The sequence below is a fragment of the Phaeoacremonium minimum genome (genome assembly GCF_000392275.1).
Source record: "Phaeoacremonium minimum UCRPA7 unplaced genomic scaffold PA7_03_scaffold_331, whole genome shotgun sequence".
Classification (NCBI taxonomy): Eukaryota; Fungi; Ascomycota; class Sordariomycetes; order Togniniales; family Togniniaceae; genus Phaeoacremonium; species Phaeoacremonium minimum.
The window spans coordinates 99,118-110,106 of record NW_006921235.1 but is presented as its reverse complement, the minus strand read 5'-3'; the positions used below and the strand labels follow the sequence as shown (position 1 = coordinate 110,106).

The 10,989-nt window shown below is 51.8% G+C and overlaps 2 protein-coding genes across 2 annotated transcripts; both read left to right on the top strand.

Annotated features, from left to right (window-relative positions):
• Positions 1-1,678: 1,678 nt before the first annotated feature.
• On the top strand, positions 1,679-4,665 carry UCRPA7_4273 (hypothetical protein; the record flags this gene model as incomplete). Its single annotated transcript, XM_007916890.1, has 5 exons — positions 1,679-3,073; positions 3,322-3,350; positions 3,436-3,803; positions 4,212-4,429; positions 4,489-4,665. The coding sequence occupies 5 exons, from the start codon at positions 1,679-1,681 to the stop codon at positions 4,663-4,665; spliced, it is 2,187 nt and encodes a 728-aa protein (XP_007915081.1).
• Positions 4,666-9,018: 4,353 nt separating this feature from the next.
• On the top strand, positions 9,019-10,833 carry UCRPA7_4272 (putative major facilitator superfamily transporter protein; the record flags this gene model as incomplete). The annotated part of the gene is made up of 3 exons (XM_007916833.1): positions 9,019-9,267; positions 9,322-10,465; positions 10,523-10,833. The coding sequence occupies 3 exons, from the start codon at positions 9,019-9,021 to the stop codon at positions 10,831-10,833; spliced, it is 1,704 nt and encodes a 567-aa protein (XP_007915024.1).
• Between the last annotated feature and the right edge of the window lie 156 nt (positions 10,834-10,989).

The window sequence follows — 10,989 nt, the reverse complement described above, 5'->3', positions numbered from 1 at the left end:
GGTCCGCCTGTCCAAGTACCAGGAGCGCAAGCGCGCAAACACCAGAGTCCGTCTCCAGCGCACTCTAGTTGCCACTGCCTTATCTGCCCGCCTAACTCGATGTGGTGAGATTGTCGAACGGAGCCTGGCCGAGTCGTTTCGTAATGGGGACAAGAGAACATTCGGGAGTCTATACAATGCCATACAGGACGTCCAAAGGAGTTGCGATGATACCCGGAAATATGCTCTATTGGACCCTGAGATGGAGGCTCTTCGATCCCCTCGGATTGGATCATCTGAAAGCCTGGACACGCCTACAGGATCGATTTCTGCCACAAGCCCCCTCGTTGGCTCCGTGATTCCTTTCCTGAATGATATCTCTGCCTCCGCAAGGGAAACTTTCCTTAGTTTCCTCACACAAATCAGGAACAATCCAGACTACCTTGCCACCAGAATCTGCTCTCTGAATACTGCCGAACTTACAGCCCTGGCAGCTTTTCACCATGATATTGAACCTGTCGAGTCGGTCCTCCCGACGTATGGACGACCCCCTGCCCGCGGTCCCGGCCATGGTGCCAGTAAGAACTCAGCCCTTGCTGTGGAGCGACTTCTTTCTTTCCAGAGACATGATCCCCTGTCCGCTCTCATACACACGTGCTTTGCCAGCTCTGCCGGTCCGGATAGCGCAGAGGACAAGCGAAGAACAGAAATATGGGCAAATGCTTGTGCTCGTCTCATTTCGGAGTCCACATCGGAATCTAGGTTCTCAATCGTCGTCTCCGTGCTCAATGCCTGGTCTGCAATGCGTGACTGGTCCGGCCGTTCAAACATGGAGTGGTACCTCATGAAGATACTCGAGGACGGTGCTTACATCCTGGACCGCGCTGAAGACCAGCATGGCACTAGGTTCAATGTGTCCGACTGGACTCCGGATCAAATGGCCGCCGAGGAATTCTACCAACGGGCCACCGAGGAGTTATTTGCCGTTTTGGATGATGAGGACGGCACTGGAATTCCCGACGGACTGATCGAAATGGGCAACCAGATCCTGAAAAGGTTAGATCATCGTTTTGGAGATAGCACGCGGAGATGGTTTGTCTACAAATGGCTCTTTTCCGTTTGGCTTCAGGGAGTTGTCATCCACCCCGAGAGCCATGGAATGATGGCTGAGTATCATATCACTCCTTATGGACGCCAAAAGATCCTCAAACAGGTTGCCACGCATGCTCAAGCTATTGTGGCCAAGATGCTCTGGTCTAACAAGCCAGTCTCTGCCTCGCCGAAGATCAAGACTCATATTGAGAACATTCTAGGCCGTTTCAAAAGTTCAAGGTCCAGGGCCAGGCCACGCTTACTGCCAGCACGTTCCATCACATCATTGAGAGAGACCGCTGAGGTCCACCCCTATTTGGTCGTCAGCCCAGCGGATTTGGTCACACTTGTGAATGCCCTGTTCCCTGAGAGACGGCCGCTGTCGTCCCGTTCCAGTAACGTACGTTCTGGTGCTCCGTCAATTTCAGGAATGTCGGCCATCTCGCAACCCATGTCCATGGCCACACAAAGCAACTTCGAGACTGCCTCTGTGCTTAGCACAAGCGTGTCATCTGCTGTTAGTGATACAACAACATCACGCGAGCCTCTCCTCGAGCAGCAGATGACAGGAGCTTCTGCCAGATCCTCACCACCTGTTCCGGACCAAATGAGCCCAGCCCGGGGAAATAACTACGAGGACGACGGCTATCGTTTGCGTCTAGCAGTCCACGAAATGAGCCAGAATCTAGGGGTCGATGTTGTGCGTGGTACTTGCCACCCTTGTGCTGAGCGATGGGCAGTCCTGTTCATCGCAGCTGATGGCAATACCCTGTCTACGAATATGACCTACGACCCGGATGATGACCCGGAGGAAGAAAACTCGTCGTCTTTGACAGACACTGACGAGGACGATGAAGCTGAGGACAGTCGCCCAGATTTGAACAAGGATTATCATCAACTACGTGATTCAATTCTGAAATTAGTCGAAGACTTTGAGATACCCCAGAGCCTGGAGGCTGATAAGGGCAAACAAACGTTTAGCAACCGGGCTTCCGGATTGAAGAAGTATCGTTCAAAGAACAAAGTCATCACTACTGAGAAGAGCATGGCCAGTCGGAATCCCTATCGACAAAAGGTGGAAGCCGAACAAAGGACTAAGGCTCCGACAGGTGAAGCATCGACTCCATCATCGCCTTCTGAAAGCAAGGAAGCTGTGGATACCGCCGAAGAGAAGACCGAGCTGTCCCCTGTACTTGTGACGATGCTCACGGCCGCCTCCTCCCAGTCGCGAGCACAATCCGACTTTGTGTCCGCTCACTTATATTGGCGAACGCTCCAGCAGCTGAATACGTTGTCCTCCGCCTCCCTTCGCGCCAATGGATTCTCCACTCTTCTACATATCTTCAGTCGTGGCCCTCGGGATTCAATACATCGATCCGCTTCTGCTATTGAGGAGTATGATGCTTGGCTGGTCTGGCTCAAGCAGTCGCAGGAACGAGCTGACGGGCTTATCGAATCCATGCTTCACCGCCTACGTGCTCTGCGTGATAAGATGTGGTACGTGACAGATGTTTGCAACTCGGCTCCGTACGAGCATTCGCGGAACATCGCTGTCGCACTGAAGGCAATGGGAACACCACGGAAAACGGATAAATACCAGCGCACACGAGGACGTGGCGAACGATTACCCGCATCCAATTTCGTTTACCGCTCAGAGAGCCAGATCGTGGATCTTCTTGCTGCCAGTGAAGATCATGGCGGACCTAATAAGCTTTCCGACGACCAGGCTGAGAAAACATCGAGGTTCCTGACCCAATACGGAATTGAGAACTTCTGTAAGGGCGAAGAGAGGATCCATCGCTTCTGCTGTGAAGTAGAGGCATGCATTGGGAAACTCGTAGGCGAGACTATGATGGATGGACCCGTCTTATGGAGCAGTGAGCTTTACCTCCGCGACAAGGCTCAGTTTGACGGAAGCAATGGTCGTCGTGACAGAGACAGTGCTGCCTTCCCTGATGACGCCAGTAGCATCATGAGCGACCCTGAGAGACGATTCACACCAGTATCCAGCCGGCCAAGCTCGATTGTTCGGGATCTTCGATCCTTGAGTGGATATAACATGTCACAACAAAGTCTCGATTCCGTGAGATATAGCTTCTCTCGCGCGAGTACCGCTCTGAGTGAGGTGTTCGATGGAACTGACTACTTCGGTGTGTCATCTCCAGTACCAACAATCGACACTGCTACAACATACTGGTCGCCATTTCAATCCGCCATCTCTCCCAGCACTGCAACATCACGCGCCCATAGTCCAACAACAAGCGTGACAAACCTGACTGGTTCGTTCTCTGGGCATGCACACCATCGCCCCTCGGCGTTCGCACATCACGCAGCTGCACGTCCTAGCACTGCTGTTTCTCTCAGCGAGTCAGTCATTCAGCAACGTCTCAGCGAAGACAAGACACGGTTCCTCGACGAGCTAAGACGTACATTGACAAGCTTGTTGCTCAGCGATCTGGGCAACATAGTGTTCTCTCGGGGTTCCGAGACTGACACTTGGTTCGGAGAGCTTGGCCAGGACTGTATCGATCGAAGGGTGGCTGCCGAGCGCAAGGCGAGACAAGCTCTGCGCGCTGAGAAGAGGCGGTCAACTAGACGTGACCTCAAACAGCGGGTTATCGAAAAGAAGAAGAGTTTCGGCGATCTTCGCGGTGCTGGCAACGGCCCCGAGCCTTCCACCACTGATCGTGCTTCACCTGATGGCCAGAACCTCGAGGTCCCATCCGCCAACAGTAATAATGGGAGTAGCAAAGTCAGCAACGATAGCTCTGCAACCAGCGACACGATCTCGGCGCGGAATCAGCCAAGCCGTAGGAAGGATTTCACAGCTGACTTTCCATTTACAAAGACCTACCAACGCCTACTACAAATGTTTTGCGTTCACCCTAATCCGTACATCAAGATGAATGCTCTTTATGAGTTAGAGCATCTTATCATTGCGTCTCTGACTTCCAATGGGTCAAGACGAAGACTAGGCGTGCATCGAGCATCCGACTTCGCGGCGGAGGATTCCTCTGCAGGGGCGCTACGTGCTAGACCGCTCGAGGAGGCAATCGACAATGTCAGGGAACGGAGAGCTCAGCCGCTTCCATCCCCCTCATCCCCAACCGCACGCATGCAGACTGGACATCTTAATGCAGAGACAAAGTCTATCATGTCTGCCAGCCCGGCGGCTACAAACACGGATGCCATCGTCATGGTCCTTCAGACCCTTTTCCGGGATCCTAGGATCAGGCCCAAGACGCTTTTCCGGGATCTACAGTTCATTGCATCTCTCGTACCATCTACTGTCCTGGATACAGAGCGCGGCAAGGCTTTCTGGGACTGTGGCCAAGCCGCGCTTGTTCTTAAAAAGGAGGTTTGCATGACCATGGTTGAGGTCGCCGACGAGGTGGTCGGCACTGTTATGGGAACTAGGCGGGAGATGCCGCCGCCGCCAGCAACAGCAAGTACCGCTTCGGTGTCAAGCGCTGGGAGCTATTCTGCCTACGGTTCCTCCACGACCGATACCCAGGCAACATCGTCAACATCCGAGCCAGCTCCGGCGAACCCCCCTACCCCACCGCCACCGACCACCGCGTATACTCTGGCTGATGCCGTCCGTATGTATACAATCACGGCTAAAGAGGGAGAGCCGACGCCACAACGGGAGTTGGCCCTTCTCATTCTCTCGAATCCTGAGCTTGTTGACCGCACTACTCTGCCTCTCTCCAAACCTCGTGAGGTTTTCAATCCAAGTATCATGGAGAAGTATGGCGGAGCAAGCACAAGCCGCTCTCACGGCCTTCCTTATCACGAGAGGATTGCCGGCGGCGCAGTCGCATCACTTGGCCGACCCGGAACAAGCGGGAGCTCGAGCTCGGCTGGAGGGAAGACCTCTGGTGGAGTTGAGAGCGTGAGGACCGAACCTGCCTTGATGGCTGTTGCTTATCACTGGATGAGGGCTGCGGACCAGGGAGGTGATGATGTTGCGAGGTCGTACGTGCAGCAGCAGAAAGAGCTTAATGGGCTCGGCTAAGCACACGATTTTGTCACCAGTCACGTCTCCTCACGCATTTGGAACACGTCAAGTAGATGATGGGTCTGGAATCCGAGTTCCATTCTTGCATATCTGATTTTTCAACATTTCTTTCATGGTTGCTGCGCAGCTTTCATTCATTTGGGGCTTTTAATCTTTACTTCATCTACTTGTCGTTTCCGCGGAGATATACCATGTTCGTTACTTTGCATGTACAGGGCCAATATATCCATGTAGCAGCTTTTTTTGTTGGAAAAGCCTTTGTGCGATTCTCTGACGACACGGATTCGTGCACGGGCTGGATGAAATGGTTATGGATCTATAGATGTGATGCAATGGCTATGTTGGACTGAACTGGCAATCGTTTTCTGGATACAGGCGGACTGTCATTTGCAATAGAGAACAATGGGGTGGAGGATATACCACGGAACTTGTGTCTTTCATGATGGTTATTAGGTCGTCATAAATGAAGAAGGATTGGATTACATTTCTTTGAGGTGTCCTGAGCTCGCTTTCTGCTGTGAATAATTCACATTAATGTTGCGATGTGATATCAAGGCGTTACTGCCCAACTACAAAGTTATCAGCGAATATCGTATCCCGATACTAGAAAGCGATATAATCTGCATTCATCCTCAGTGGCAACAAATTGCAACTATGATGGATAGATTATGGATGTTAATCTTATTATTGTAAATATGTTACGCATCACGATCCGTAGTAACACCCGATTCGGAAGGCATGTGCGCCCACGGACGGAGAACCGGCAGGAGTCCATGTAAGCAGGCGTATTCGGCAGGCTCTGGGAACATCACTACCTCTTCGACCATGGGAACCGGCCGACCGCGGAGCCAATAGGATCGTTGTCAAACTCGGGTTTCTGCTTTAGTCTTGGCTGATTCCACTCGTTTACCTTAATGCTATCTACACAGTGATTGAGTTGCTGATGGATCCGCTTCGGATTTCAAGGAAAGCCAAGTCTTGCTACGTGGTAGTAGTGGGCCGGTGTGTGATTTCCGGATTCATGATATGCTCACACGCTTGAACACGTTCACGGTCGTGTCAGCGCGATACTTGGCGGATTCATGTGTTTGATACGTCAACGTCAGCAGAAGCAAGGACTAGTGTGTCGGAATACTGGGGAAGGATCCGAATTGTGCGAAATTGCCCATTTTGGCTGCTCTTACGATTAGGATTTCAGTTTCATTTTACTCCCTTTATTGGCATGCTGGCTTGCATGGAGAGCTGCTTCTCAACGCTTTGTTCGCTGCGCTTTTGTGAATCACATCCCGTAACAAGTCATTCTGTTTACGTCACGAATTCAAGCAGAATGACCACACGAGAGACTCGGTCATCCCTTTGCTTACCCCGGGTGTAATAAGAACGGTGTAATAGAAATTCCCACTGCGGTCCGATGAAAACTCCGTGGATACAACAGGCATGTCACAATATGGACATTGTTGTCGGCGTCCGCGCAGATTCCGGTGACAATGGCATTTCTAACCCGATGCGGAGGCTAAATGCGTGAAAACTGTTGAACAGCGATGGTGTGTTGTCGGCCAACTGTTCATTGGTGCCATGTCTATCTGCACACCGATATTGAGAGGGATGGGCACCGCCGGGCGGGTAGGCTGTAAATGTAGATGGCGCCATCACAACTCCCAGGGTATATGCATTTAGCCTCAGAGAAATGGCAGGAAGTCACCATCGGTGATAAGCAACTCCTCCCACCGAAATCGAACATTGTAGCATACTTAATGGCGAGCTGACAAAGGTCGGGCTTGGGTTTGTTTAAGTGTCCGATTACGGGTGCATGCTTGGCTGTAATGTGTAGTAGAGTCGGTGCTTGGTGGTCCGTGGCTCCGTTAGCCACGCTTGCTGCCAATCGGCACGGAGGATCACGATGGTGTACGAGTATATACGACATAGGGCTGACAGGATGCCCTGTAGGTGGGGGCACTTAACACGGAATGGGTATCAATTAAGCTTATGGTTGATCGAGCAGGGGGGGTATGGCTTGGCTGTGAGAGCCGGGCAAGGTCTTGATTCACCCCCCGGGGCCCAGAGATTTTCATCTCATTTTACCCTTCATAGTCATTGCATCCAAGGGAGGCAGCTTGATCCCCTGTCTGTTGTCGGTGAGTGAGTCCACTTGACCCGCACTCCGCAGATCGAAAGCGAGTTTCCGGTCTTGGTACTGTATGCGACGAGCCGCTGGCATCGCTGGCATCGCTGGCATCTCAGCGATTTCGCTTCACAAGCTGCTAGCGTAGACGTTCCCACAAGGCTTCATTCACTGAATGTGTGCGTCACGATTTCGCAGTGTAGGTGCAACGATACAGAACCATCGGCATACGCGAAAATGCAACGTGAATAGTGAGCGCGTGTCCCAGGTATTTTATTCTCTCGTATTCCTTCAGGAACTACTACTTGTATCGACTGCTTCAAAGGTGATGAGCTAATGAGACGAATTTTTTAACTTCTATCATAAGCATGCGCCACGCCCAGAATCACGGATGAGTCTTCAATGACAGAAGCCAGCAGGTCGGACGTCCCGGGGTGCCGTGACTCTGATGTCGCCCGGCAGCCGCTAATAAGCATACATTCAGATTTTGGCAGTGAAACACACGGAGCGCAGCGCACATGTAAGTCCATTCAACTTACAAATGATCGCCAAGAAGGAAATGTAAAATCGTCAATATCGACATTTCGTTCAAAGAGGATGACTCAGTTTGGGAGCCAAGCTCTTTGACAGTCGGCCTAATGTTAGGGGGCATTAGAAATACTTATGCCCAGCTGTAGGGCTCAGCGGCTGTTCCACCGAGTCATCGGCGGAAATGCAACGCCAGATCTACAGAGGGATCCTCAGCAAGATTCTGGCGCCAGAACAGGGGGCTGTTGTTAGACGGCCTAGCCTTGCCGGCGATAGTGCACATCGTCTAGTGTGGAATAAGGAGAGAAATAGCCCGAAAGTGGATTGTATCTTTACGATACTGGTGCCTATCTCACATCGCGAATCTATGTACAGGGACAATGATGCCAAACGTTATGTCCGTCTACGGCGCGTACGCGGGCGCATTGCACCCAACGCTTGTTGACAAGGCCCCTGGGAATGCAGCAGACGTCCGTCCCAACCTTACCTAACTCCCGTTATCTGCGTGGTCTCCGATTGGTCCCAGCAGTCGAATCAATGACGATGGGAGACGCTCCTCGTCCTCCCTGGCTGCAATCTACGTACTCCATCTCACTCTATCTCTGTCCTTTTGCGACACAGCCCCCATGTCGGTGACTCGGGCTTGCTCAAGGCCCCTTGGCAATTCCGTGCGCACAAGTACCTTAAGCATGCGAAACACGCATCTCTCGCATGTGCTTAACTGGGCTGGTTTACGGCTTACGCCTATCGGTACATGTGAGCGTGCAGGCCCACATGGCAAGAAGGCATGTACACCCAAATATGCACGGAAAGGTACGGCGAGTAAGTATTTCTCCGGGCGAGTCAGCCTCTAGCAAACTGGCTCATAATGAATCCTTCTTTCGAGTTCCACCATTTACTCGCCGTATTACACCAGTTGGATCTTGGACCGAGCCCTCGTCGGTGCAAATCCATCACTACTATCCTTGTAAATTGTGAACCAGGATGATGTAAGCTGCAAGTATGTAGGATTTTCGAGGGCTTGCTAACTCCGGGTTCTAATGGCCGTCAATTTTCTTTATTATATATTTCATCCATGTCCCTACCCCTGATATGCCTCCCTGTCTTCTCCAGCTTCATTCACTAGAGTCAAAAACCCAGTTTGCCTTGTTGGCCAGTGCCTGCGGAGTCATCAGCCACGAAGTCATCAACGACAGCAAACATCAAGCGCTCGGGCAACATGGCGCCCGCTTTAGATACGATAAGTGATGGTGAGAAGCCTGAAAGCAGCAACAAGATGCTGGACCCACAGGGTGAACAGAGTGACTTCGATCACGCCTCAACAAGAGCACCGTCCACGGCCCCAGATTTTGATGAGAAGAAACGCGATACGGGTGGAGAAACCGACGAGGAAAGGGGCGATGAGGTCGAAGACGCGCCTCAGGAGGAACGGGCAGCGGATCCTATGGATTATCCCACCGGAGTGCGGCTTACCTTTATCATTGTCGCGCTAGTTCTTTCGATCTTCCTAGTTTCCCTAGATATGGTAAGTTGTCGCATCTGCACGTTGTCATTAGACGACAGGACTAATTTGAGATAGACAATCGTCGCAACCGCAATTCCCAGGATCACAGATGAGTTTGGTGGTCTCGATGATGTCGCTTGGTACGGTTCAGCTTTCTTTATGACGCTTGGCGGCTTTCAGTCTGCATGGGGCAAGGCATACAAGTACTTCCCCTTGAAGATTACCTTCCTGCTGTCAATCTTCGTATTTGAACTCGGTTCTCTCATCTGCGGTGTTGCACCTAATTCCACGGCTCTCATTGTCGGTCGGGCCATCGCCGGTCTTGGTGCTGCGGGTATCGGCTCCGGAGCATACACTATCATTGCCTTCGCCGCTGAGCCGAAGAAGAGGCCTATGTTCACTGGCATTATTGGTGCCTCGTACGGTATTGCGTCCGTGGTTGGCCCCTTGATTGGAGGAGCTTTTGCCGATAAGGTCTCATGGAGGTGGTGCTTCTATATCAACCTTCCGATTGGAGGCGTGTCTGGAGCCATCATTCTGTTCTTTTTCACAACACCGAGTGCTGCGAAGCCTGTCCAGGCCACTATTAGGGAGAAGCTCCTCCAGATGGACCCTGTTGGCGTTGTTCTCGTGATGGGAGCTGTCATCAGCTATATCCTGGCCCTCCAATATGGAGGCCAGAAATATGCTTGGAACTCTTCAGAGGTGATTGGCCTCCTAGTCGGGTTCGTCGTGATCTCGATCGCTTTCGTCGGGTGGGAACTATACCAGGGCGAACGTGCTATGATGCCCAAGCGCCTAATCGGGCAGAGGGTTTATCTCGTCGCGTCGCTATTTGCATTCTTCTTCGCCGGTGCTTACTTCCTGATCATCTACTATCTCCCGATCTACTTCCAGAGTATCGACAATGTGAGCCCAACTCAGTCTGGCGTCCGCAATCTGCCCCTTATTTTGGCTGTTACGGTTGCCACGATCGTGTCCGGTGGCACCATTTCTGCTACTGGCCATGCCGCCCCGATTAAGATTGGAGGAGCTGCTATTGCCACTATCGCGGCTGGTCTACTCTACACTCTTGATATTGGTACCAGCAGTGGCAAGTGGATTGGATATCAGATCATTGGTGGTATTGGTTGGGGTCTAGCATTCCAGGTGCCTATTATTACCGGTCAAGCCACTTCGCCAACCAAGGATTTGGCTGAGGTGACTGCCATCATTCTCTGTAAGCATTCACTACCAACTTATTTGAGATCTACCGTAACTAACATAGGCTGAACAGTCTTTCAAACGGTGGGTGGCGCCTTCCTGGTGTCTGCGGCCCAATCATCCTTCGTCAACGTCCTCACGAAAGTGCTTCCGCACTCAGCCCCCAACGTCAACCCGATGCAGGTTGTCTTGACTGGCGCTACAGAGCTGCGTGATGTGTTTACGCCAGAAGAGATTCCAGGCATTCTTGTCGCATACATGCGCGGTCTGAAGATTTCTTTCGCTCTCTCGCTTGCAGCAACAGGCCTGGCCTTCGTCATCAGCTTGGCAACCAAGTTGAAGAGACTCAATACCGATGCGATCAAGGGTGGCGGTGCTGCTTAGATCGTTTCACGATCAATAAAGGGTGGATGGGTATCGGTGGTTGGATATAATGACTGGTTTGGATATGGCATAATGGCGTTGGATAGAAGTATAGAGTCGTTACTCAGATTGACGGCAGACCGCGCCACATACGCGTCAGGACTTGGTATTTGATAG